Source organism: Poecile atricapillus (assembly GCF_030490865.1).
Source record: "Poecile atricapillus isolate bPoeAtr1 chromosome 36 unlocalized genomic scaffold, bPoeAtr1.hap1 SUPER_36_unloc_1, whole genome shotgun sequence".
NCBI classification, from domain to species: domain Eukaryota; kingdom Metazoa; phylum Chordata; class Aves; order Passeriformes; family Paridae; genus Poecile; species Poecile atricapillus.
The window spans coordinates 111,313-138,967 of record NW_026708990.1 but is presented as its reverse complement, the minus strand read 5'-3'; the positions used below and the strand labels follow the sequence as shown (position 1 = coordinate 138,967).

General features: G+C 52.3%; 2 protein-coding genes across 2 annotated transcripts in view; one reads left to right on the top strand and one right to left on the bottom strand.

Annotated features, from left to right (window-relative positions):
* Nucleotides 1–77: 77 nt before the first annotated feature.
* Nucleotides 78–21,541, bottom strand: ZNHIT1 (zinc finger HIT-type containing 1). The gene is made up of 6 exons (XM_058828452.1): nt 21,458–21,541; nt 16,772–16,942; nt 12,765–12,844; nt 11,333–11,460; nt 2,760–2,801; nt 78–203 (listed from the first exon to the last, which is right to left on the bottom strand). The coding sequence occupies exons 1-6, from the start codon at nt 21,480–21,482 to the stop codon at nt 182–184; spliced, it is 468 nt and encodes a 155-aa protein (XP_058684435.1). The 5' UTR covers nt 21,483–21,541; the 3' UTR covers nt 78–181.
* Nucleotides 21,542–21,788: 247 nt separating this feature from the next.
* Nucleotides 21,789–27,655, top strand: part of LOC131574066 (multifunctional procollagen lysine hydroxylase and glycosyltransferase LH3-like) — a 36,328-nt gene continuing 30,461 nt past the window's right edge. Inside the window, 3 exon segments of the mRNA XM_058828451.1 lie at nt 21,789–22,188; nt 23,419–23,510; nt 25,395–25,531. Coding sequence (XP_058684434.1) covers nt 21,795–22,188; nt 23,419–23,510; nt 25,395–25,531 — 623 coding nt within the window. The 5' untranslated portion in view covers nt 21,789–21,794.

The following is a 27,655-nucleotide window of genomic DNA, read 5'->3' as shown; positions in this document are numbered from 1 at the left end:
TGGGGGTGTGGCCATGGCAGCCATCTTGGGGGTGGAGCCATGGCAGCCATCTTGGGAGTGGAGCCACAGCAGCCATCTTGGGGGTGGAGCCATGACGGCCATTTTAAGCCCGGGATCAAACACGGCGTGGACGCGGCGGCCATTTTGCCGTGGTGTCACGGCAGCCATCTTGTGGGCGTGGTCACACCGTCCACTTCAGGCACCTGCGGGGGAGGGGGAGGGAAAGGTCAGAGGTCAGGGGGGGTCACCAGGGAGTGACCCCTCCCCCCACAAGATCTGGGTGTCACAGGTGTGTTCCCAATCCCAGGTAACCCATTCCCGTGGCTTTTTTCCCATTTTTTTGCTGTTTTTTCCCATTTTTATTAAGTTCTTTTGTTGTATTTCCCATTTTTTTGCCATTTTCCCCATGTTTTGGTTGTTCTTCCCATTTTTTTACCGTTTTTCCCCATTTTTCCTGTTTTTATTCCCATTTTTTAGTTGTATTTCAAATTTTTTTGCTGTTTTTCCCATTTTTTTTCTCTTTTCCCCATTTTTTTTGTTGTTTTTCCTATTTTCTTGCTGTTTTTCCCATTTTTTGATTTTTTTCCCATTTTTTTGCCGTTTTTTCCCATTTTTTGGTAGTTTTTTCCCATTTTTTTGCCGTTTTTCCCATTTTTTTGCCGTTTTTTCCCATTTTTTTGCCGTTTTTCCCATTTTTCCCGTTTTTTTTCCCACTTTTCCGGCTCCATCCCGTACCTGGTGTCCTGGTGTGTGCCCAGGCAGGGGGTGCAGCAGTACCTGGCCCCACAGGTGTGTCCCCAATCCCAGGTAACCCATTCCCATTCGGTTATTTCCCATTTTTTTGAGTTTTTTTCCCATTTTTTGGTTGTTTTTTCCCGTTTTTTTGCCGTTTTTCCCATTTTTCCGGGGTTTTTTCCCACTTTTCCGGCTCCATCCCGTACCTGGTGTCCTGGTGTGTGCCCAGGCAGGGGGTGCAGCAGTACCTGACCCCACAGGTGTGTCCCCATTCTCAGGTAACCCATTCCCGTGGCATTTATTCCCATTTTTTGGTTGTTTTTTCCCATTTTTTTGCCGTTTTTCCCATTTTTCCGGGGTTTTTTCCCAGATTTCCGGCTCCATCCCGTACCTGGTGTCCTGGTGCGTGCCCAGGCAGCGGGTGCAGCAGTACCTGGCCCCGCAGGTGACACAGGTGTGTCCCCAATCCCAGCTAACCCATTCCCGTGGCTTTTTTCCCATTTTTTTGCTGTTTTTTCCCATTTTTATTAAGTTCTTTTGTTGTATTTCCCATTTTTTTGCCATTTTCCCCACGTTTTGGTTGTTCTTCCCATTTTTTTACCGTTTTTCCCCATTTTTCCTGTTTTTATTCCTGTTTTTTAGTTGTATTTCACTTTTTTTTGCTGTTTTTCCCATTTTTTTTCTCTTTTCCCCATTTTTTTGGTTGTTTTTCCTATTTTCTTGCTGTTTTTCCCATTTTTTGATTTTTTTCCCATTTTTTTGCCGTTTTTTCCCATTTTTTTCCCGTTTTTTCCCATTCTTTTGCCGTTTTTCCCATCTTTTCAAGTTTTTTTCCCATTTTTTTGCCGTTTTTCCCCATTTTTCCTGTTTTTATTCCATTTTTTTAATTGTATTTCACATTTTTTTGCTGTTTTTCCCATTTTTTTGCCGTTTTTCCCATTTTTTTTGGATTTTTTTCCCATTTTTTTGCCGTTTTTCCCATTTTTTTGATTTTTTTCCCATTTTTTTGCCGTTTTTCCCATTTTTTTGAGTTTTTTTCCCATTTTTTTGCCATTTTTCCCATTTTTCCCGTTTTTTTCCCACTTTTCCGGCTCCATCCCGTACCTGGTGTCCTGGTGTGTGCCCAGGCAGCGGGGACACCACTACCTGACCCCACAGGTGTGTCCCCATTCTCAGGTAACCCATTCCCGGGGCGTTTTTTTCCATTTTTTGGGTTTTTTCCCATTTTTTTGCCATTTTTCCCATTTTTTTGCCGTTTTTCCCATTTCTCCCGGGTTTTTTCCCAGATCTCCGTGTCCATCCCGTACCTGGTGTCCTGGTGTGTGCCCAGGCAGGGGGTGCAGCAGTACCTGACCCCACAGGTGTCACAGGTGTGTCCCCAATCCCAGGTAACCCATTCCCATGATGTTTTTTCCCATTTTTTTGAGTTTTTTTCCCATTTTTTTGAGTATTTTTCCCATTTTTTTGCCGTTTTTGCCATTTTTCCCGGGTTTTTTCCCAGATTTCCGGCTCCATCCCGTACCTGGTGTCCTGGTGTGTGCCCAGGCAGCGGGTGCAGCAGTACCTGGCCCCACAGGTGACACAGGTGTGTCCCCAATCCCAGGTAACCCATTCTCATCGGGTTTTTTCCCATTTTTTGGTTGTTCTTCCCATTTTTTTAGTTTTTTTTCCCTTTTTTTTTTGCCATTTTTCCTATTTTATGGTTGCTTTTCTCATTTTTTGGGTTTTTTTTCCCCATTTTTTTGCCATTTTTCCCATTTTTTGGCCATTTTTCCTATTTTTTAGCTTTTTTTCCCATTTTTTTGCCATTTTTCCTATTTTTTAGTTTTTTTCCCATTTTGTTTTGTTTTCCCCCCATTTTTTCGCCATTTTTCCCATTTTTTTGGTTGTTTTTCCCATTTTTTTGGTTGTTTTTCCCATTTTTCCTGGTTTTATTCCCATTTTTTTGCTGTTTCCCCTATTTTTTTAGTTGTTTTTCCCATTTTTCCGGGGTTTTTTCCCACTTTTCCAGCTCCATCCCATACCTGGTGTCCTGGTGCGTGCCCAGGCAGCGGGTGCAGCAGTACCTGACCCCACAGGTGTGTCCCCGTTCTCAGGTAACCCATTCCCATGATGCTTTTTCCCATTTTTTTGAGTTTTTTTCCCATTTTTTTGCAGTTTTTCCCATTTTTCCCGTTTTTTTCCCCACTTTTCCGGCTCCATCCTGTACCTGGTGTCCTGGTGTGTGCCCAGGCAGTGAGGACACCACTACCTGACCCCACAGGTGTGTCCCCATTCTCAGGTAACCCATTCCCGTGGCATTTATTCCCATTTTTTGGTTGTTTTTTCCCATTTTTTTGCCGTTTTTCCCATTTTTCCGGGGTTTTTTCCCAGATTTCCGGCTCCATCCCGTACCTGGTGTCCTGGTGCGTGCCCAGGCAGCGGGTGCAGCAGTACCTGGCCCCGCAGGTGACACAGGTGTGTCCCCAATCCCAGCTAACCCATTCCCGTGGCTTTTTTCCCATTTTTTTGCTGTTTTTTCCCATTTTTATTAAGTTCTTTTGTTGTATTTCCCATTTTTTTGCCATTTTCCCCACGTTTTGGTTGTTCTTCCCATTTTTTTACCGTTTTTCCCCATTTTTCCTGTTTTTATTCCTGTTTTTTAGTTGTATTTCACTTTTTTTTGCTGTTTTTCCCATTTTTTTTCTCTTTTCCCCATTTTTTTGGTTGTTTTTCCTATTTTCTTGCTGTTTTTCCCATTTTTTGATTTTTTTCCCATTTTTTTGCCGTTTTTTCCCATTTTTTTCCCGTTTTTTCCCATTCTTTTGCCGTTTTTCCCATCTTTTCAAGTTTTTTTCCCATTTTTTTGCCGTTTTTCCCCATTTTTCCTGTTTTTATTCCATTTTTTTAATTGTATTTCACATTTTTTTGCTGTTTTTCCCATTTTTTTGCCGTTTTTCCCATTTTTTTTGGATTTTTTTCCCATTTTTTTGCCGTTTTTCCCATTTTTTTGATTTTTTTCCCATTTTTTTGCCGTTTTTCCCATTTTTTTGAGTTTTTTTCCCATTTTTTTGCCATTTTTCCCATTTTTCCCGTTTTTTTCCCACTTTTCCGGCTCCATCCCGTACCTGGTGTCCTGGTGTGTGCCCAGGCAGCGGGGACACCACTACCTGACCCCACAGGTGTGTCCCCATTCTCAGGTAACCCATTCCCGGGGCGTTTTTTTCCATTTTTTGGGTTTTTTCCCATTTTTTTGCCATTTTTCCCATTTTTTTGCCGTTTTTCCCATTTCTCCCGGGTTTTTTCCCAGATCTCCGTGTCCATCCCGTACCTGGTGTCCTGGTGTGTGCCCAGGCAGGGGGTGCAGCAGTACCTGACCCCACAGGTGTCACAGGTGTGTCCCCAATCCCAGGTAACCCATTCCCATGATGTTTTTTCCCATTTTTTTGAGTTTTTTTCCCATTTTTTTGAGTATTTTTCCCATTTTTTTGCCGTTTTTGCCATTTTTCCCGGGTTTTTTCCCAGATTTCCGGCTCCATCCCGTACCTGGTGTCCTGGTGTGTGCCCAGGCAGCGGGTGCAGCAGTACCTGGCCCCACAGGTGACACAGGTGTGTCCCCAATCCCAGGTAACCCATTCTCATCGGGTTTTTTCCCATTTTTTGGTTGTTCTTCCCATTTTTTTAGTTTTTTTTCCCTTTTTTTTTTGCCATTTTTCCTATTTTATGGTTGCTTTTCTCATTTTTTGGGTTTTTTTTCCCCATTTTTTTGCCATTTTTCCCATTTTTTGGCCATTTTTCCTATTTTTTAGCTTTTTTTCCCATTTTTTTGCCATTTTTCCTATTTTTTAGTTTTTTTCCCATTTTGTTTTGTTTTCCCCCCATTTTTTCGCCATTTTTCCCATTTTTTTGGTTGTTTTTCCCATTTTTTTGGTTGTTTTTCCCATTTTTCCTGGTTTTATTCCCATTTTTTTGCTGTTTCCCCTATTTTTTTAGTTGTTTTTCCCATTTTTCCGGGGTTTTTTCCCACTTTTCCAGCTCCATCCCATACCTGGTGTCCTGGTGCGTGCCCAGGCAGCGGGTGCAGCAGTACCTGACCCCACAGGTGTGTCCCCGTTCTCAGGTAACCCATTCCCATGATGCTTTTTCCCATTTTTTTGAGTTTTTTTCCCATTTTTTTGCAGTTTTTCCCATTTTTCCCGTTTTTTTCCCCACTTTTCCGGCTCCATCCTGTACCTGGTGTCCTGGTGTGTGCCCAGGCAGTGAGGACACCACTACCTGACCCCACAGGTGTGTCCCCATTCTCAGGTAACCCATTCCCGTGGCATTTATTCCCATTTTTTGGTTGTTTTTTCCCATTTTTTTGCCGTTTTTCCCATTTTTCCGGGGTTTTTTCCCAGATTTCCGGCTCCATCCCGTACCTGGTGTCCTGGTGCGTGCCCAGGCAGCGGGTGCAGCAGTACCTGGCCCCGCAGGTGACACAGGTGTGTCCCCAATCCCAGCTAACCCATTCCCGTGGCTTTTTTCCCATTTTTTTGCTGTTTTTTCCCATTTTTATTAAGTTCTTTTGTTGTATTTCCCATTTTTTTGCCATTTTCCCCACGTTTTGGTTGTTCTTCCCATTTTTTTACCGTTTTTCCCCATTTTTCCTGTTTTTATTCCTGTTTTTTAGTTGTATTTCACTTTTTTTTGCTGTTTTTCCCATTTTTTTTCTCTTTTCCCCATTTTTTTGGTTGTTTTTCCTATTTTCTTGCTGTTTTTCCCATTTTTTGATTTTTTTCCCATTTTTTTGCCGTTTTTTCCCATTTTTTTCCCGTTTTTTCCCATTCTTTTGCCGTTTTTCCCATCTTTTCAAGTTTTTTTCCCATTTTTTTGCCGTTTTTCCCCATTTTTCCTGTTTTTATTCCATTTTTTTAATTGTATTTCACATTTTTTTGCTGTTTTTCCCATTTTTTTGCCGTTTTTCCCATTTTTTTTGGATTTTTTTCCCATTTTTTTGCCGTTTTTCCCATTTTTTTGATTTTTTTCCCATTTTTTTGCCGTTTTTCCCATTTTTTTGAGTTTTTTTCCCATTTTTTTGCCATTTTTCCCATTTTTCCCGTTTTTTTCCCACTTTTCCGGCTCCATCCCGTACCTGGTGTCCTGGTGTGTGCCCAGGCAGCGGGGACACCACTACCTGACCCCACAGGTGTGTCCCCATTCTCAGGTAACCCATTCCCGGGGCGTTTTTTTCCATTTTTTGGGTTTTTTCCCATTTTTTTGCCATTTTTCCCATTTTTTTGCCGTTTTTCCCATTTCTCCCGGGTTTTTTCCCAGATCTCCGTGTCCATCCCGTACCTGGTGTCCTGGTGTGTGCCCAGGCAGGGGGTGCAGCAGTACCTGACCCCACAGGTGTCACAGGTGTGTCCCCAATCCCAGGTAACCCATTCCCATGATGTTTTTTCCCATTTTTTTGAGTTTTTTTCCCATTTTTTTGAGTATTTTTCCCATTTTTTTGCCGTTTTTGCCATTTTTCCCGGGTTTTTTCCCAGATTTCCGGCTCCATCCCGTACCTGGTGTCCTGGTGTGTGCCCAGGCAGCGGGTGCAGCAGTACCTGGCCCCACAGGTGACACAGGTGTGTCCCCAATCCCAGGTAACCCATTCTCATCGGGTTTTTTCCCATTTTTTGGTTGTTCTTCCCATTTTTTTAGTTTTTTTTCCCTTTTTTTTTTGCCATTTTTCCTATTTTATGGTTGCTTTTCTCATTTTTTGGGTTTTTTTTCCCCATTTTTTTGCCATTTTTCCCATTTTTTGGCCATTTTTCCTATTTTTTAGCTTTTTTTCCCATTTTTTTGCCATTTTTCCTATTTTTTAGTTTTTTTCCCATTTTGTTTTGTTTTCCCCCCATTTTTTCGCCATTTTTCCCATTTTTTTGGTTGTTTTTCCCATTTTTTTGGTTGTTTTTCCCATTTTTCCTGGTTTTATTCCCATTTTTTTGCTGTTTCCCCTATTTTTTTAGTTGTTTTTCCCATTTTTCCGGGGTTTTTTCCCACTTTTCCAGCTCCATCCCATACCTGGTGTCCTGGTGCGTGCCCAGGCAGCGGGTGCAGCAGTACCTGACCCCACAGGTGTGTCCCCGTTCTCAGGTAACCCATTCCCATGATGCTTTTTCCCATTTTTTTGAGTTTTTTTCCCATTTTTTTGCAGTTTTTCCCATTTTTCCCGTTTTTTTCCCCACTTTTCCGGCTCCATCCTGTACCTGGTGTCCTGGTGTGTGCCCAGGCAGTGAGGACACCACTACCTGACCCCACAGGTGTGTCCCCATTCTCAGGTAACCCATTCCCGTGGCATTTATTCCCATTTTTTGGTTGTTTTTTCCCATTTTTTTGCCGTTTTTCCCATTTTTCCGGGGTTTTTTCCCAGATTTCCGGCTCCATCCCGTACCTGGTGTCCTGGTGCGTGCCCAGGCAGCGGGTGCAGCAGTACCTGGCCCCGCAGGTGACACAGGTGTGTCCCCAATCCCAGCTAACCCATTCCCGTGGCTTTTTTCCCATTTTTTTGCTGTTTTTTCCCATTTTTATTAAGTTCTTTTGTTGTATTTCCCATTTTTTTGCCATTTTCCCCACGTTTTGGTTGTTCTTCCCATTTTTTTACCGTTTTTCCCCATTTTTCCTGTTTTTATTCCTGTTTTTTAGTTGTATTTCACTTTTTTTTGCTGTTTTTCCCATTTTTTTTCTCTTTTCCCCATTTTTTTGGTTGTTTTTCCTATTTTCTTGCTGTTTTTCCCATTTTTTGATTTTTTTCCCATTTTTTTGCCGTTTTTTCCCATTTTTTTCCCGTTTTTTCCCATTCTTTTGCCGTTTTTCCCATCTTTTCAAGTTTTTTTCCCATTTTTTTGCCGTTTTTCCCCATTTTTCCTGTTTTTATTCCATTTTTTTAATTGTATTTCACATTTTTTTGCTGTTTTTCCCATTTTTTTGCCGTTTTTCCCATTTTTTTTGGATTTTTTTCCCATTTTTTTGCCGTTTTTCCCATTTTTTTGATTTTTTTCCCATTTTTTTGCCGTTTTTCCCATTTTTTTGAGTTTTTTTCCCATTTTTTTGCCATTTTTCCCATTTTTCCCGTTTTTTTCCCACTTTTCCGGCTCCATCCCGTACCTGGTGTCCTGGTGTGTGCCCAGGCAGCGGGGACACCACTACCTGACCCCACAGGTGTGTCCCCATTCTCAGGTAACCCATTCCCGGGGCGTTTTTTTCCATTTTTTGGGTTTTTTCCCATTTTTTTGCCATTTTTCCCATTTTTTTGCCGTTTTTCCCATTTCTCCCGGGTTTTTTCCCAGATCTCCGTGTCCATCCCGTACCTGGTGTCCTGGTGTGTGCCCAGGCAGGGGGTGCAGCAGTACCTGACCCCACAGGTGTCACAGGTGTGTCCCCAATCCCAGGTAACCCATTCCCGTGGCTTTTTTCCCATTTTTTTGAGTTTTTTCCCATTCTTTTGCCGTTTTTCCCATTTTTCCGGGGTTTTTTCCCACTTTTCCAGCTCCATCCCGTACCTGGTGTCCTGGTGTGTGCCCAGGCAGTTGGGACACCACTACCTGACCCCACAGGTGTGTCCCCATTCTCAGGTAACCCATTCCCATTGGATTTTTTCCCATTTTTTTGCCGTTTTTTCCCATTTTTTTGCCATTTTTCCCATTTTTTTGCTGTTTTTCCCATTTTTCCCGTTTTTTTTCCCACTTTTCCGGCTCCATCCTGTACCTGGTGTCCTGGTGTGTGCCCAGGCAGTGAGGACACCACTACCTGACCCCACAGGTGTGTCCCCATTCTCAGGTAACCCATTCCCATGATGTTTTTTCCCATTTTTTTGAGTATTTTTCCCATTTTTTTGAGTATTTTTCCCATTTTTTCGCCATTTTTCCCATTTTTCCGGGTTTTTTTCCCAGTTTCCCGGCTCCATCCCGTACCTGGTGTCCTGGTGTGTGCCCAGGCAGCAGGGACACCACTACCTGACCCCACAGGTGTGTCCCCAATCCCAGGTAACCCATTCCCGTGGCATTTGTTCCCATTTTTTTGTTGTTTTTTCCCATTTTTTTGCCGTTTTTCCCATTTTTCCGGGGTTTTTTCCCAGATCTCCGTGTCCATCCCGTACCTGGTGTCCTGGTGTGTGCCCAGGCAGGGGGTGCAGCAGTACCTGGCCCCACAGGTGTGTCCCCAATCCCAGGTAACCCATTCCCGTGGCTTTTTTCCCATTTTTTTGCTGTTTTTTCCCATTTTTATTAAGTTCTTTTGTTGTATTTCCCATTTTTTTGCCATTTTCCCCATGTTTTGGTTGTTCTTCCCATTTCTTTACCGTTTTTCCCCATTTTCCCTGTTTTTATTCCCATTTTTTTAGTTGTATTTCACATTTTTTTGCTGTTTTTCCCATTTTTTTTCTGTTTTCCCCATTTTTTTTGTTGTTTTTCCTATTTTCTTGCTGTTTTTCCCATTTTTTTGCCATTTCTCCCGTTTTTTGATTTTTTTCCCATTTCTTTGCCGTTTTTTCCATTTTTTTTGTTGTTTTTTCCCATTTTTTTTGCCGTTTTTTCCCATTTTTTTGCCGTTTTTCCCATTTCTCCCGTTTTTTTTCCCACTTTTCCGGCTCCATCCCGTACCTGGTGTCCTGGTGTGTGCCCAGGCAGTTGGGACACCACTACCTGACCCCACAGGTGACACAGGTGTGTCCCCAATCCCAGGTAACCCATTCCCATCGGGTTATTTCCCATTTTTTTTGAGTTTTTTTCCCATTTTTTCGCCATTTTTCCCATTTCTCCGGGGTTTTTTCCCACTTTTCCGGCTCCATCCCGTACCTGGTGTCCTGGTGTGTGCCCAGGCAGTTGGGACACCACTACCTGACCCCACAGGTGACACAGGTGTGTCCCCAATCCCAGGTAACCCATTCCCGTGGCTTTTTTCCCATTTTTTTGCTGTTTTTTCCCATTTTTATGAAGTTCTTTTGTTGTATTTCCCATTTTTTTGCCATTTTCCTCATGTTTTGGTTGTTTTTCCCATTTTTTTACCGTTTTTCCCCATTTTTCCTGTTTTTATTCCCATTTTTTTAGTTGTATTTCACATTTTTTTGCTGTTTTTCCCTTTTTTTTCTGTTTTCCCCATTTTTTTTGTTGTTTTTCCTATTTTCTTGCTGTTTTTCCCATTTTTTTGATTTTTTCCCATTTTTTTGACGTTTTTCCCATTTTTTGATTTTTTCCAATTTTTTTGCCGTTTTTTCCCATTTTTTTCCCGTTTTTTCCCATTCTTTTGCCGTTTTTCCCATTTTTTTTACCGTTTTTCCCCATTTTTCCTGTTTTTATTCCCGTTTTTTAGTTGTATTTCACATTTTTTTGCTGTTTTTCCCTTTTTTTTTCTGTTTTCCCCATTTTTTTTGTTGTTTTTCCTATTTTCTTGCTGCTTTTCCCATTTTTTGATTTTTTTCCCATTTTTTTGCTGTTTTTCCCATTTTTTCGAGTTTTTTTCCCATTTTTTCGCTGTTTTTCCCATTTTTCCGGGGTTTTTTCCCAGATTTCCGGCTCCATCCCGTACCTGGTGTCCTGGTGCGTGCCCAGGCAGTGGGGACACCACTACCTGACCCCACAGGTGTGTCCCCATTCTCAGGTAACCCATTCCCATTGGATTTTTTCCCATTTTTTTGCCGTTTTTCCCATTTTTTTGCCGTTTTTCCCATTTTTTCCGTTTTTTTTCCCATTTTTTCCGGCTCCATCCCATACCTGGTGTCCTGGTGTGTGCCCAGGCAGGGGGTGCAGCAGTACCTGACCCCACAGGTGTGTCCCCAATCCCAGGTAACTCATTCCCATTATGTTTATTCCCATTTTTTGGGTTTTTTCCCCATTTTTTTGAGTTTTTTTCCCATTTTTTTGCAGTTTTTCCCATTTTTCCGGGGTTTTTTCCCACTTTTCCGGCTCCATCCCGTACCTGGTGTCCTGGTGTGTGCCCAGGCAGCGGGTGCAGCAGTACCTGGCCCCACAGGTGACACAGGTGTGTCCCCAATCCCAGGTAACCCATTCCCGTGCCGTTTATTCCCATTTTTTTGAGTTTTTTCCCCATTTTTTGAGCCTTTTTTTCATTTTTTTGCCGTTTTTTTCCCATTTTTTTGAGTTTTTTTCCCATTTTTTTGCCGTTTTTCCCATTTTTCCCGTTTTTTTCCCCACTTTTCCAGCTCCATCCCATACCTGGTGTCCTGGTGTGTGCCCAGGCAGCGGGGACACCACTACCTGACCCCACAGGTGTGTCCCCAATCCCAGGTAACCCATTCCCGTGGCACTTATTCCCATTTTTTGAGTTTTTTTTCCATTTTTTTGCAGTTTTTCCCATTTTTCCGGGGTTTTTTCCCACTTTTCCGGCTCCATCCCGTACCTGGTGTCCTGGTGTGTGCCCAGGCAGGGGGTGCAGCAGTACCTGGCCCCGCAGGTGACACAGGTGTGTCCCCAATCCCAGGTAACCCATTCCCATGATGCTTTTTCCCATTTTTTTGAGTTTTTTTCCATTTTTTTGCCGTTTTTCCCATTTTTCCGGGGTTTTTTCCCAGATTTCCGGCTCCATCCCGTACCTGGTGTCCTGGTGTGTGCCCAGGCAGCGGGTGCAGCAGTACCTGGCCCCGCAGGTGACACAGGTGTACCCCGAGGGGAAGCCGCAGACGGCGCAGAAGTGGCGCTGGGGCAGCCGGGACGGGGCGGCCCCGGCAGAGACGTAATTGGGGCCCTCGGCCGCGCTCAGGTTCTGCGGGATCCGGGGATTTGGGAATTTGGGGATTGGGGCTGGCACAAATCCGGCCCCAAAATCTAAAATTCAGCTCAAAATCCGGCCCAAAATCCAAATTTCAGCACCAAATTCAGCCCAAAATCCAGCCCAAAATACAAATTTCAGCACCAAATTCAGCCCAAAATCCAGCCCAAAATAAAAAATCAGCTCCAAATCCAACCCAAAATCCAAATTTCAGCACCAAATTCAGCCCAAAATCCAAATTTCAGCTCAAAATCCAGCCCAAAATACAAATTTCAGCACCAAATTCAGCCCAAAATCGAGCCCAAAATACAAAATCGGCTCCAAATCCAACCCAAAATCCAAATTTCAGCACCAAATCCAAAATACAAAATCAGCTCCAAATCCAACCCAAAATCTGGCCCCAAATCCGAAATTCAGCTCCAAATCCAACCCAAAATCCAAATTTTAGCACCAAATTCAGCACCAAATCCAGACCCAAAATCTGAAATTCAGCTTCAAATCCAGCCAAAAATTCAGCACCAAATCCAAGCCAAAATTCAGCACCGAGTCCAACCCCAAATCCAACCCAAAATTCAAAATTCAGCTCCAAATCCAGCCCCAAATAAAAACCCCAAAGTTCCCAAATCCACTCAAAACCCCCAAATCCAGCCCCAAAACCCCAAATCCCTCCCAATTCCATGAAATTCTCCCAAAATTCCACCCAATTTCCCCCCAAATCCCAAATCCCCCCCGAATTTTCCCCAAATTCCTTCCAAATCCCCCCAAAATCCCCCAAATTCCCTGAAATCCCCCCAAAATCCCTCCCAATTCCCCCCAAATCCCCAAAATTCCACCCAATTTCCCCAAATCCCTCCAAATCCCCCCCAGATTTTCCCAAATTCCCCCCAAATCCCCCCGAAATTCCCCAAATCCCAAAAAATTTCCCCCAAAATCCCAAAAAAATTCCCCAAATCCCCCCCAAATCCCCCTGAAATTCCCAAAATCCCCCCAGAATTCCCCCCAAATCCCCCCGAAATTCCCAAAATTCCCCAAATGCCCCCGAAATTCCCCAAATGCCCCCAAAATCCCCCCAGAATTCCCCAAATCCCCCCCAAAATTCCAAAAATTTTCCCCAAAATTCCCAAAATCCCCCCAAAATTCCCCAAATTTTCCCCCAAATCCCCCCCAGATTTTCCCAAATTCCCCCCAAATCCCCCCAAAATTCCCCAAATCCCCCCAAATTCCCCAAATTTCCCCCAAATTCCCCCCAGATCCCCCCGGAAATTCCCGAAATTCCCGGAATTCCCGGGATTCCGCACCTGCTCCTCCAGCAGCGCCTGGAAGTTCTTGCGGAAGCGGAGCTTGAAGTGATCCCCCCTCGTCTTCTTCTTCTTCTTCCCTGAGACCCCGAAACACGGCCCAGTCAGACCAGTACAGACCAGTATGGACCAGTACAGACCAGTATAACCCAGTACAGACCAGTACAGACCAGTCACTCCCAGTATAAACCAGTACAGACCAGTACAGACCAGTCACTGCCAGTATAAACCAGTATAACCCAGTACAGACCAGTACAGACCAGTACACACCGGTACAGACCAGTACAGACCAGCATAACCCAGTACAGACCAGTATAACCCGGTACAGACCAGTACAGACCAGTATAACCCAGTACAGACCAGTACAGACCAGCATAACTCAGTATAACCCAGTACAGACCAGCATAACCCAGTACAGACCAGTACAGACCAGTGCAGACCAGCATAACCCAGTATAACCCCGTACAGACCAGTACAGACCAGTACAGACCAGTACAGACCAGTATGGACCAGTACAGACCAGTACGGACCAGTACAGACCAGTATAACCCAGTATAGCCCAGTACAGACCAGTATAACCTAGTACAGACCAGTATAGCCCAGCATAACCCAGTATAACCCAGTACAGACCACTACAGACCACTACAGACCAGTACAGACCAGTACAGACCAGTATGGCCCAGTGACCTCCCAGTGCCTCCCAGTGACCTCCCAGTACAGACCAGTCACTCCCAGTACAGACCAGTACAGCCCAGTGACCTCCCAGTGACCTCCCAGTATAACCCAGTCACTCCCAGTACAGACCAGTGACCTCCCAGAGACCTCCCAGTACAGACCAGTATAACCCAGTACAGCCCAGTCACTCCCAGTACAGCCCAGTACAGCCCACTGACATCACAGTGCCTCCCAGTGACCCCCCAGTGCATCCCAGTGACCTCCCAGTATGACCCAGTACAGCCCAGTGACCTCCCAGTACAGCCCAGTTCATCCCAGTATCCTCAGGACCCCCCCAGGACCCCTCCCGGTGCCGGTACCGGTCTCGGTGCTGTCGCTGAAGTGCGGGAGGCTCTGAGACCCCCTGGGATCCCCCAAAATCCCCCAGGACCCCCCAAAATCCCCCCAAACCCCCCCGGGACCCCTCCAATCCCCCCCAGGACCCCCCAAAATCCCCAAAATCCCCCCAGGACCCCCCAAAATCCCCCAAGATCCCCCCAGGACCCCCCAAAATCCCCCAAGATGCCCCCAGGACCCCCCAAAATCCCTCCAGGACCCCCCAAAATCCCCCCCAGGACCCCCTAAAGTCCCCCCAAACCCCTTCAATCCCCCCCAGGACCCCCCCAAAATCCCCCCAGGACCCCCCAAAATCCCCCCCCGGACCCCCCAGACCCCTCCCCGGTCCGGTACCGGTCTCGGTGCTGTCGCTGAAGTGCGGGAGGCTCTGAGACCCCCCGGGACCCCCCAGGTCCCCCCAAACCCCCCCAGGACCCCCCAAAATGCCCCCAAAACCCCCCAAACTTCCCCAAAATCCCCCCAGGACCCCCCAAAATCCCCCCAAATCCCCCCAGGACCCCCCAGACTCCCCCAGGACCCCCTAAAATCCCCAGGAGCCCCCAAAATCCCCCCAAATCCCCTCAGGACCCCCCAAAATCCCCCCCAGGACCTCCCAAAATCTCCCCAAATTTCCCATTCCCCATTCCCCAGCACCTCCTGGGACCCCCTGGGACCCCCAAACTCCCCCAAATCCCCCCAGGACCTCCCAAAATCCCCCCAAACCCCCCCAGGACACTCCCAATCCCCCCCAGGACCCCTCAAACTCCCCCAAAATCCCCTCCCCGGTGCCGGTACCGGTCTCGGTGCTGTCGCTGAAGTGTGGGAGGCTCTGAGACCCCCCTGGGACACCCCCAAAATCCCCCCAGGACCCCCCAAAATCCCCCCAGGACCCCCCAAAATCCCCCAAGATCCCCCCAGGACCCCCCAAAATCCCCCAAGATGCCCCCAGGACCCCCCAAAATCCCCCAGGACCCCCCAAAATCCCCCCCAAAATCCCCCCAAATCCCCTCAGGACCCCCCAAAATCCCCCCCCGGACCCCCCAGGACCCCTCCCCGGTGCCGGTACCGGTCTCGGTGCTGTCGCTGAAGTGCGGGAGGCTCTGAGACCCCCTGGGACCCCCCAAAATCTCCCCAAATCCCCCCGGGACCCCCCAGACTCCCCCAGGACCCCCCAAAATCTCCCCCAGGACCCCCCAAACTCCCCCAAAATCCCCCCCCGGTGCCGGTACCGGTCTTGGTGCTGTCGCTGAAGCGCGGGAGGCTCCGAGACCCCCCTGGGACCCCCTAAAATCTCCCCAAATCCCCCCAGGACCCCCCAAAATCCCCCCAAACTCCCCCCAGGACCCCCTAAAATCCCCTGGGACCCCTTCAATCCCCCCCAGGACCCCCGAAAATCCCCCCAAACCCCCCCAGGACCCCCCAAAATCCCCCCAGGACCCCCCAAACTCCCCCAAAATCCCCTCCCGGTGCCGGTACCGGTCTCGGTGCTGTCGCTGAAGTGCGGGAGGCTCTGAGACCCCCCTGGGACCCCCCAAAATCCCCCCAGGACCCCCCAGAATCCCCCAAAATCCCCCCAGGACCCCCCAAAATCCCCCCAAATCCCCCCAGGACGCCCCAAAATCCCCCCAAACCCCCCCAAACTCCCCCAAAATCCCCTCCTGGTGCCGGTACCGGTCTCGGTGCTGTCGCTGAAGTGCGGGAGGCTCTGAGACCCCCCTGGGACCCCCCAAAATCCCCCCAGGACCCCCGGGACCACCCCAGGACCCCCCAAAATCCCCCCAGGACCCCCCAAAATACCCCCAAATCCCCCATTCCCGGTTCCCCTCTATCTCCAGCCCCCCCCAGGACCCCCCAAACCCCCCAAAATCCCCCAGGACCCCTCAAAATCCCCCCCCGGCCCCCCCAGACCCCTCCCGGTGCCGGTACCGGTCTCGGTGCTGTCGCTGAAGTGCGGGAGGCTCTGAGACCCCCCTGGGACACCCCCAAAATCCCCCCAGGACCCCCCAAAATCCCCCCCCAGGACCCCCCAAACCCCCCCCCGGTGCCGGTACCGGTCTCGGTGCTGTCGCTGAAGTGCGGGAGGCTCTGAGACCCCCCCCAGGACCCCCCAAAATCCCCCAGGACCCCCCAAAATCCCCCCAAACCCCCCCAGGACCCCCCAAAATCCCCCAGGACCCCCCAAAATCCCCCCAAACCCCCCCAGGACCCCCCAAAATGCCCCCAAATCCCCCCAGGACCCCCCAGACTCCCCCAGGACCCCCTAAAATCCCCAGGAGCCCCCAAAATCCCCCCAAATCCCCTCAGGACCCCCCAAAATCCCCCCCAGGACCTCCCAAAATCTCCCCAAATTTCCCATTCCCCATTCCCCAGCACCTCCTGGGACCCCCTGGGACCCCCAAACTCCCCCAAATCCCCCCAGGACCTCCCAAAATCCCCCCAAACCCCCCCAGGACACTCCCAATCCCCCCCAGGACCCCTCAAACTCCCCCAAAATCCCCTCCCCGGTGCCGGTACCGGTCTCGGTGCTGTCGCTGAAGTGTGGGAGGCTCTGAGACCCCCCTGGGACACCCCCAAAATCCCCCCAGGACCCCCCAAAATCCCCCCAGGACCCCCCAAAATCCCCCAAGATCCCCCCAGGACCCCCCAAAATCCCCCCAAACCCCCCCAGGACCCCCCAAAATGCCCCCAAATCCCCCCAGGACCCCCCAGACTCCCCCAGGACCCCCTAAAATCCCCAGGAGCCCCCAAAATCCCCCCAAATCCCCTCAGGACCCCCCAAAATCCCCCCCAGGACCTCCCAAAATCTCCCCAAATTTCCCATTCCCCATTCCCCAGCACCTCCTGGGACCCCCTGGGACCCCCAAACTCCCCCAAACCCCCCCAGGACCCCCCAAAATCCCCCCAAATCCCCCCAGGACCCCCTAAAATCTCCCAAAATCCCCTCCCGGTGCCGGTACCGGTCTCGGTGCTGTCGCTGAAGTGCGGGAGGCGTTTCCCGGGCCGGGGCAGCCCCGCCTGGGGATCATCCCCGAAGTTGTCGTTCTCCAGCGCCTCCAGCTGCCGGTGCAGCCGCCGCTGCCGCGTGGCCCCGTCCAGGACCCGCCGCGGAGCCCCCTCGGGAACGCGGGCTGGACACGGGGGGCGAGGGGGGTCACTGGGACCACCCCCCAAATAAAGGGGATCCCAAAAAACCCCGAAATCCCAGAAAAAACCCGAGAATTCCACCCAAAAACCCGAGAATTGCACCCAAAATAAAGAGAATTCCGCAAAAAAAATGGGAATTGCCCCAAAATCGGGAGCCTCTGATCCCTTCCAGGACCCTCGGGATGGGCGGGGGGGACAGGGGGGTCAGTGGGACCACCCCCCAAATAAAGGGGATCCCAAAAAACCCCGAAATCCCAGAAAAAACCCGAGAATTCCACCCAAAAACCCGAGAATTCCACCCAAAATAAAGAGAATTCCCCCAAATCAGGAGCCTCTGATCCCTTCCAGGACCCTCGGGATGGGCGGGGGGGACAGGGGGGTCAGTGGGACCACCCCCCAAATAAAGGGGATCCCAAAAAACCCCGAAATCCCAGAAAAAACCCGAGAATTCCACCCAAAAACCCGAGAATTCCACCCAAAATAAAGAGAATTCCCCCAAATCAGGAGCCTCTGATCCCTTCCAGGACCCTCGGGATGGGCAGGGGGGGAGAGGGGGGTCACTGGGACCACCCCCCAAAAAAAGGGGAGCCCAAAAAACCCCGAAATCCCAGAAAAAACCCGAGAATTCCACCCAAAATAAGGAGAATTCCACCCAAAAACCCGAGAATTCCCCAAAATCCGGAGGATCCCGGAGCTCCCTGATCCCTTCCAGGACCCTCGGGATGGGCAGGGGGGACCAGGGGGGTCACTGGGACCACCCCCCTAAAAAAGGGGATCCCAAAAAACCCCGAAATCCCAAAAAAACCCAAGAATTCCACCCAAAAACCGGAAAATTCCACAAAAAAACCCCGAAAATCCCATAAAAAAAGGGAATTCCCCAAAATCGGGAGCCTCTGATCCCTTCCAGGACCCTCGGGATGGGCAGGGGGGACCAGGGGGGTCACTGGGACCACCCCCCTAAAACAGGGGATCCCAAAAAACCCCGAAATCCCAGAAAAAACCCGAGAATTCCACCCAAAAACCCGAGAATTCCACCCAAAAACCCGAGAATTCCACCCAAAATAAAGAGAATTCCACCCAAAAACCCGAGAATTCCCCAAAATCCGGAGGATCCCGGAGCTCCCTGATCCCTTCCAGGACCCTCGGGATGGGCAGGGGGGACCAGGGGGGTCACTGGGACCACCCCCCAAAAAAAGGGGATCCCAAAAAACCTGAAAATTCCAGAAAAAAAACCAAAACTCCCACAAAAAACCCGAAAATCCAAAAAAAAACCCCGAGAATTCCATAAAAAACCCGAGAATTCCACCCAAAAACCCGAGAATTCCACCCAAAATAAAGAGAATTCTCCGGAATCGGGAGCTCCCTGATCCCTTCCAGGACCCTCGGGATGGGCAGGGGGGACCAGGGGGGTCAGTGGGACCACCCCCCAAATAAAGGGGATCCCAAAAAACCCCGAAATCCCACGAAAATCCCATTAAAAACCCGAGAATTCCAGAAAAAAAACGAGAATTCCACCCAAAAACCCGAAAATTCCACAAAAAAACCCCGAAAATCCCATTAAAAAAAGGGAATTCCCCAAAATCGGGAGCCTCTGATCCCTTCCAGGACCCTCGGGATGGGCAGGGGGGGTGAGGGGGTCACTGGGACCACCCCCCAAAAAAAGGGGATCCCAAAAAACCCCGAAAATCCCAAAAAAACCCGAGAATTCCACCCAAAAACCCGAGAATTCCACCCAAAATTGAGAATTTCCCTGAAATCCGGAGGGTCCCGGAGCTCCCTGATCCCTTCCAGGACCCTCGGGATGGGCAGGGGGGGCCAGGGGGGTCACTGGGACCACCCCCCAAATAAAGGGGATCCCAAAAAACCCCGAAATCCCAGAAAAAACCCGAGAATTCCACAAAAAATAAAGAGAATTCCGCAAAAAAAACGGGAATTGCCCCAAAATCGGGAGCCTCTGATCCCTTCCAGGACCCTCGGGATGGGCAGGGGGGACCAGGGGGGTCAGTGGGACCAACCCCCAAATAAAGGGGATCCCAAAAAACCCCGAAATCCCAGAAAAAACCCGAAAATTCCACCCAAAATTGAGAATTTCCCTGAAATCCGGAGGGTCCCGGAGCTCCCTGATCCCTTCCAGGACCCTCGGGATGGGCAGGGGGGAGAGGGGGGTCAGTGGGACCAACCCCCAAAAAAAGGGGATCCCAAAAAACCCCAAAATCCCACGAAAATCCCACAAAAAACCCGAGAATTCCAGAAAAAGCCCGAGAATTCCACCCAAAAACCCGAAAATTCCACAAAAAAACCCCGAAAATCCCATAAAAAAAGGGAATTCCCCAAAATCGGGAGCCTCTGGTCCCTTCCAGGACCCTCGGGATGGGCAGGGGGGGCCAGGGGGGTCACTGGGACCACCCCCCTAAAAAAGGGGATCCCAAAAAACCCCGAAATCCCAGAAAAAACCCGAGAATTCCACCCAAAAACCCGAGAATTCCACCCAAAATAAAGAGAATTCACTGGAATCGGGAGCTCCCTGATCCCTTCCAGGACCCTCGGGCTGGACAGGGGGGGGGCAGGGGAGTCAGTGGGACCCCCCCCCAAATAAAGGGGATCCCAAAAAACCCGAGAATTCCAGAAAAAAACCCAAAACTCCCACAAAAAACCCGAAAATCCAAAAAAAAACCCCGAGAATTCCATAAAAAACCCGAGAATTCCACCCAAAAACCCGAGAATTCCACCCAAAATAAAGAGAATTCTCCGGAATCGGGAGCTTCTGATCCCTTCCAGGACCCGCCGCGGAGCCCCCTCGGGAACGCGGGCTGGACACGGGGGGGACCAGGGGGGTCAGTGGGACCACCCCCCAAAAAAAGGGGATCCCAAAAAACCCCGAAATCCCAGAAAAAAACCGAGAATTCCACAAAAAATAGAGAATTTCCCTGAAATCCGGAGGGTCCTGGAGCTCCCTGATCCCTTCCAGGACCCTCGGGATGGGCAGGGGGGGCGAGGGGGGTCAGTGGGACCACCCGCCAAATAAAGGGGATCCCAAAAAACCCCGAAATCCCAGAAAAAAAACCACAAAAAACCCGAGAATTCCACCCAAAAACCCGAGAATTCCACCCAAAATAAAGAGAATTCACTGAAACCCCGGGACCCCCAAAACCCCCCCGGGACCCCCGAACCGAGCCCGGGACCCCCAAACCGGCCCCGGGACCCCCCGAACCCCCCCGGGACCCCCAAAACCCCCCCGAGACCCCCGAACCGGCCCCGGGACCCCCAAACCGGCCCCGGGACCCCCGAACCGAACCCGGGACCCCCGAACCGAACCCGGGACCCCCGAACCGGCCCCGGGACCCCCCGAACCGGGCCCGAGACCCCCGAACCGACCCCGGGACCCCCAAACCGGCCCCGGGACCCCCGAACCGAGCCCGGGACCCCCAAAACCGGCCCCGGGACCCCCGAACCGACCCCGGGACCCCCCGAACCGGGCCCGGGACCCCCAAAACCCCCCCGGGACCCCCCGAACCGAGCCCGGGACCCCCCAAACCGGCCCCGGGACCCCCGAACCGACCCCGGGACCCCCCAAACCGGCCCCGGGACCCCCGAACCGGCCCCAGGACCCCCAAACCGGGCCCGGGACCCCCAAACCGGGCCCGGGACCCCCGAACCGGGCCCGGGACCCCCGAACCGACCCCGGGACCCCCGATCCGAGCCCAGGACCCCCAAACGGGCCCCAGGATTCCCCGAACCCCCCCGGGACCCCCGAACCGGGCCCGGGACCCCCAAAAGAGCCCCGGGACCCCCAAAATCCCCCCGGGACCCCCAAAATCCCCCCGGGACCCCCAAAAAGAGCCCCGGGACCCCCCGAACCGGCCCCGGGACCCCCAAAAAGAGCCCCGGGACCACCGAACTGAACCCGGGACCCCCCGAACCGAACCCGGGACCCCCAAAAAGAGCCCCGGGACCACCGAACTGAACCCGGGACCCCCGAACCGAACCCGGGACCCCCCGAACCGGGCCCGGGACCCCCAAAACCCCCCCGGGACCCCCGAACCGGGCCCGGGACCCCCAAACCGGCCCCGGGACCTCCAAACTGGCCCCGGGACCCCCGAAACCCCCCCGGGACCCCCGAACCGGGCCCGGGACCCCCAAAAAGAGCCCCGGGACCCCCAAAACCCCCCCGGGACCCCCCCCGGGACCCCCAAACCGGCCCCGGGACCCCCGAACCGAGCCCGGGACCCCCAAAACCCCCCCGGGACCCCCGAACCGAACCCGGGACCCCCAAACGGGCCCCGGGACCCCCAAAAAGAGCCCCGGGACCCCCGAACCGGGCCCGGGACCCCCGAACCGAGCCCGGGACCCCCCAAAACCCCCCCGGGACCCCCGAACCGGCCCCGAGACCCCCGAACCGGCCCCGGGACCCCCCGAACCGAACCCGGGACCCCCGAACGCCCCCAGGACCCCCCAAAACCCCCCCGGGACCCCCCAAAATCTCCCCCTCCCCCCCTCACCCGACGTTTTCTTCTCGCCCATCATGAGGCGACTTCCGGTCGGCCGCCGTTCACTTCCGCCCTCTCTGACGTCACTTCCGCCCTCACCTCCCCTCGGCCGCCATCTTGAGCGCGGCGCGAGCCCCGCCCCTTCCCGCCCGCCGCCATCTTGAGCGCGGCGCCCTCCCCTGAGGAGGCCACGCCCCCTTTTATTAAACGCTCCTGGCAACGTGGCAGTCCCGCCCCCTGGCCACGCCCCTCGGCGCTGATTGGTGGAAGGGGCGGAGCGGCGGGCGGGGATTGGCTGAGGCGCGGCGGGAGGCCACGCCCCGCGCTGTAAGCCACGCCCCCCCGCGCCATGGCCGCGCTGGTGCTGCCGCTGGTGCTGCTGGTGCTGGGGAGCCCCCCCGGGACCCCCCAAACCTGCCCCGAAATCACCCCCAGAACCGGCACCGGGACCCCCCAAACCTGCCCCGAAATCACCCCCAGAACCGGCACCGGGACCCCCCAAAACTGCCCCGAAATCACCCCCGGGACCGGCACCGGGACCCCCCAAACCTGCCCCGAAATCACCCCCGGAACCGGCACCGGGACCCCCCAAACCTGCCCCGAAATCACCCCCGGGACCGGCACCGGGACCCCCCAAAACTGCCCCGAAATCACCCCCGGAACCGGCACCGGGACCCCCCAAACCAGCCCCGAAATCACCCCCGGGACCGGCACCGGGACCACCGGGACCCTGCCCGGGAACGGTGAGTGAGGGCGGGGGGGGCGCGCGGGGAGGGGTCAGTGAGGGGTCAGGGGTCACCAGGAGGGGTCAGGGGTCACCGTGAGGGGTCAGTGAGGGGTCACTCTGAGGGGTCACTGAGGGGTCAGGGGTCACCAGGAGGGGTCAGTGAGGGGTCAGAGGTCAGTGAGGGGTCAGGGGTCACTGTGAGGGGTCAGTGAGGGGTCAGGGGTCACCAGGAGGGGTCAGTGAGGGGTCAGAGGTCAGTGAGAGGTCAGGGGTCACTGTGAGGGGTCAGTGAGAGGTCAGGGGTCACTGTGAGGGGTCAGTGAGGGGTCAGGGGTCACTGTGAGGGGTCAGTGAGGGGTCAATGGTCACTGTGAGGGGTCACTGAGGGGTCAGGGGTCACTCTGAGGGGTCAGTGAGGGGTCAATGGTCACTGTGAGGGGTCAGGGGTCACCATGAGGGGTCAGTGAGGGGTCAGGGGTCACTGTGAGGGGTCACTGAGGGGTCACTGAGGGGTCACTGAGGGGTCAGTGGTCACTGTGAGGGGTCAGTGAGGGGTCAATGGTCACTGTGAGGGGTCACTGAGGGGTCACTGAGGGGTCAGGGGTCACTCTGAGGGGTCAGGGGTCACTGTGAGGGGTCAGTGAGGGGTCAATGGTCACTCTGAGGGGTCAGTGAGGGGTCAGGGGTCACTCTGAGGGGTCACTGTGAGGGGTCACTGAGGGGTCAGGGGTCACCAGGAGGGGTCAGTGAGGGGTCAGAGGTCAGTGAGGGGTCAGGGGTCACTGTGAGGGGTCAGTGAGGGGTCAGGGGTCACCATGAGGGGTCAGGGGTCACTGTGAGGGGTCAGTGAGGAGTCAATGGTCACCATGAGGGGTCAGGGGTCACTGTGAGGGGTCAGAGGTCACCAGGAGGGGTCAGTGAGGGGTCAGGGGTCACTGTGAGGGGTCAGTGGGGGGTCAGAGGTCACTGTGAGGGGTCACTGTGAGGGGTCAATGGTCACTGTGAGGGGTCAGGGGTCACCAGGAGGGGTCAGGGGTCACCGTGAGGGGTCAGTGAGGGGTCAGGGGTCACCGTGAGGGGTCAGTGAAGGGTCAGAGGTCACTGAGGGGTCAGTGAAGGGTCAGAGGTCACTGAGGGGTCAGTGAGGGGTCAGGGGTCACTGTGAGGGGTCAGTGGTCACTCTCATGGTCACTGTGAGGGGTCAGGGGTCACCTGTGGTGGTCACCGCGCTCTCCGTGTCCCTCAGAGCCGCTCCTGGTGCTGACGGTGGCCACGGAGGCCACGGACGGCTACCGGCGCTTCCTGCGCTCGGCCCAGGCCTTCAACTACAGCCTGCAGGTGGGGGAGGGGCTGGGGAGGGGCTGGGGGAGGGGATGGGGGAGGGGCTGGGGGAGGGGCTGGGGGAGGGGCTTGGGGGAGGGGCTGGGGGAGGGGCCGGGGAGGGGCTGGGGGAGGGGCTGGGGAGGGGCTGGGGGGGAGGGGACACCCCCCGGAACCCTCCCCCTCCTCTCCTCCCTCCCCACGGAATTTTTTTCCTGTTTTTATTTTAAATTTCCCGGGGTTTTTTAAACGATTTTTTTTTCCTTTTTTTTTTAATTTTAATGATCGATTTTGGTTTTTTCCCTCTTTTTTTTTCCCGTTTTTTTCTCCTTTCCCCCTCCCCCTTCCTCCCCTCCCCCTTCTTCCCCTCCCCCCACTCCGCTGCTGTCGCTCCCTTTTTTCAACTCCGATGTCGTTTCCCGTTGTTGTTTCCCGTTGTTGTTTTCCATTTCCCATTTCCATTTCCCATTTCCTGTTCCCGTTTCCTGTTCCCGTTTCCCGTTGTTGTTTCCCATTTCCATTTCCCATTTCCTGTTCCCGTTTCCCGTTGTTGTTTCCCATTTCCCATTTCCTGTTCCCGTTTCCTGTTCCCGTTTCCTGTTCCTGTTTCCTGTTCCCGTTTCCCGTTGTTGTTGTTTTCCCGTTGTTTCCTGTTGTTCCCCATTGTCGTTCCCCGTTGTTGTTTCCCGTTGTTGTTTCCCATTGTTTCCTGTTTCCCGTTGTTGTTCGTTTCCCGTTGTTTTCCCGTCGTTCCCCGGCTGTTGTTTCCGGCTGTTCCCGCTGTTCCCGTTGTCATTTCCACCTGTTGTTTCCGGCTGTCGTTTCCGGCTGTTGTTTCCCGTTGTTCCCGTTGTCGTTTCTGGCTGTTCCTGTCATTTCCACCTGTTGTTTCCGGCTGTTCCCATATGTTCCTGATGTTGTTTCCGGCTGTTCCTGTCATTTCCGGCTGTTGTTTCCGGTTGTTCCCCCCCCCCCCGTTGTTCCCATTGTCATTTCCGCCTGTTGTTTCCGGCTGTTGTCATTCTGGCTGTCGTTCCGCCTGTTGTTTCTGGCTGTTCCCATATGTTCCTGTTGTCATTCCGGCTGTTCCCATATGTTCCCGTTGTCATTTCCGGCTGTTCCCGTTGTTCCCGTTGTCATTCCGCCTGTTTTTTCCGGCTGTTCCCGTTGTCATTCCGGCTGTTCCTGTTGTCATTTCCGCCTGTTGTTTCCGGCTGTTCCCGTTGTTCCCGTTGTGGTTTCCGCCTGTTGTCATTCCGGCTGTTCCCATATGTTCCCGTTGTCATTTCCGGCTGTTCCCGTTGTTCCCGTTGTCATTCCGCCTGTTTTTTCCGGCTGTTCCCGTTGTCATTCCGGCTGTTCCTGTTGTCATTTCCGCCTGTTGTTTCCGGCTGTTCCCGTTGTTCCCGTTGTCATTTCTGTCTGTTGTCATTCCGGCTGTTCCCGTTGTCATTCCGGCTGTCGTTTCTGGCTGTTCCCGTTGTTCCCGTTGTTCCCGTTGTTCCCGTTGTCATTCCGGCTGTTCCCGTTGTTCCCATTGTCGTTTCTGACTGTCGTTTCCGGCTGTTCCTGTTGTTCCCGTTGTTGTTTCCGCCTGTTGTTTCCCATTGTTCCCATTGTCATTTCCGCCTGTTGTTTCCGGCTGTTCCCGTTGTGGTTTCCGGCTGTCGTTCCGGCTGTTCCCGTTGTTGTTCCCGTTGTCATTTCCGGCTGTCGTTTCCGCCTGTTGTCATTCCGCCCCTTGTCATTCCGGCTGTTCCCGTTGTGGTTTCCGGCTGTCATTTCCGGCTGTTCCCATTGTTCCCGTTGTTGTTCCCGTTGTTGTTCCCATGTGTTCCTGTTGTCGTTTCCGCCTGTTGTTGTTTCCGCCTGTTGCCGTTCCCGGCTGTTGTTCCCGTTCAGACGCTGGGTCTGGGCCGGCGCTGGCGCGGGGGTGACGTCTCGCGCAGCCCCGGGGGGGGGCAGAAGGTTCGGTGGCTCCGGGGGGCGCTGGCCCCGCTGCGGGGGAGGGGCGGCCTCGTCGTGCTCTTCGTCGACAGGTGGGGGGGGGGGAAACGGGGGGAAAACGGGGGAAAACGGGAAAAAACGGGGGGAAACGGGAAAAAAAACGGGAATTTGGGAGAAACGGGAAAAACGGGGGAAAACGGGGGAAAAACGGGGGGAAAACAGGGGGAAACAGGGGAAAAACGGGGGAAAATGGGGGAAAAACGGAAAAATGGGAAAAACGGGGGAAAAACGGGGGGGAAAAAGGGGGAAAATGGGAAAAACGGGGGGGAAAAACGGGGGAAAACGGAGGGAAAACGGGAGAAAAACGGGAAAAATGGAAAAAAACGGGGAAAACGGGGGGAAACGGGAAAAACGGGAAAAACGGGGGAAAACGGGGGAAAACAGGGGAAAAACGGGGGGAAACGGGGGGAAACGGGAAAAACGGGAAAAACAGGAAAAACGGGGGAAAACGGGGGAAAACGGGGGAAAAACGGGAAAAATGGGAAAAACGGGGGAAAAGGGGGGGAAGAACGGGAAAAAATGGGAATTTGGGGGGAAAAATGGGGGAAAAAACGGGGGGGAAACGGGGGAAAATGGGGGAAAAACGGGGGGAAATGGGGAAAACGGGGGGAAAATGGGGGGAAACGGGAAAAACGGGGGGAAAATGGGAAAAACGGGGGGAAACGGGAAAAACGGGGAAAATGGGAAAAACAGGGGAAAACGGGGAAAACGGGGAAAAACAGGAAAAACGGGGGGAAAATGGGGGGAAATGGGAAAAAACAGGGGAAAACGGGGGGAAAAACGGGGGAAAACGGGGGGAAAATGGGAAAAAACGGGAAAAACGGGGGAAAACGGGAAAAACGGGGGGAAAGGAGGGGAAAACGGGAAAAACGGGGGAAAACGGGGGAAACGGGAAAAACGGGGGGAAACGGGGAAAAACGGGGGGAAATGGGAAAAAAGGGAAAAACAGGGGAAAAACAGGGGGGAAAAGGGAAAAAATGGCAAAAAATGGGAATTTGGGAGGGAAAAATGGGGGAAAAACGGGGGGAAAACGGGAAAAACGGGAAAAATGGGGGGAAAACGGGGAGAAAAATGGGGGGAAAATGGGGGAAAAGGAGGGGAAAACGGGGGGAAATGGGAAAAATGGGAAAAAATGGGAATTTGGGGGGAAAAATGGGGGAAAAACGGGGGGAAAACGGGAGGAAAACGGGGAAAAACGGGGCGGAACGAGGAAAAATGGGGAAAAACAGGGAAAAAATGGGAAAAAATGGGGGGAAATGGGAAAAAAATGGGGGGAAATGGGAAAAAATGGGGGGAAAACGGGGGAAATGGGAAATAAATGGGAAAAAACGGGGAAAAACAGGGGGAAATGGGAAAAACGGGGGGAAAAATGGGGGAAAAACGGGGGGAAATGAGAAAAACGGGAAAAAATGGGAAAAACAGGGAAAAACCAGGGGGAAAATGGGAAAAACAGGGAAAAAACAGGGGGAAAACGGAAAAAAAAACCCCGAGGGAAAATGGGAAAAATGGGGAAAAATGAGAATTTGGGGGGAAAAATGGGGGAAAAACAGGGGGAAATGGAAAAACGGGAAAAACGGGGGAAATGGGAAAAATGGGGGAAAATGGGGGAAAAATAGGGGGAAGAACAGGAGGAAAACGGGGGGGAAATGGGGAAAAATGGAAAAACGGGGAAAAACGGGGAAAAACGGGGAAAACAGGGCGGAGAAAGGGAAGTGGGGAAAAAATGGGGAAAAGGGAAAAAATGGGGGAAATGGGGGAAAAATGGGAAAAACGGGGGAAATGGGCAATAAATGGGAAAAACGGGAATTTGGGGGGAATGGGGGAAAGACGGGGGGAAATGGAAAAACAGGGAAAAATGGGAAAAACGGGAGAAACATGGGGAAAAACGGGGGGAAATGGGAATTTGGGGGGAAAACGGGGGGAAAAACAGGGGGAAATGGGAAAAAACGGGGAAAAAATGGGAAAATGGGAAAAAATGGGAATTTGGGGGAAAAACGGGGGAAATGGGAAAAAATGGGAATTTGGGGGGGAAATGGGGGAAAAACGGGGAAAAACGGAAAAACGGGGAAATGGGAAAAATGGGGGGAAATGGGAAAAAATGGGGGGAAAATGGAAAAAACGGGGAAAAACGGGGGGAAATGGGGAAAAACGGGGAA

Excerpts from the sequence above, each read along its gene's own strand:
- ZNHIT1 (XM_058828452.1), bottom strand. The coding sequence starts at position 21,482 with ATGATGGGCGAGAAGAAAACGTCGG. Across the intron at positions 16,943-21,457 it reads GGGCGAGAAGAAAACGTCGG|CCCGCGTTCCCGAGGGGGCT; the intron begins GTGAGGGGGGGA and ends CCCCGTGTCCAG. Across the intron at positions 204-2,759 it reads GGCACGCACCAGGACACCAG|GTGCCTGAAGTGGACGGTGT; the intron begins GTATGGGATGGA and ends CCTCCCCCGCAG.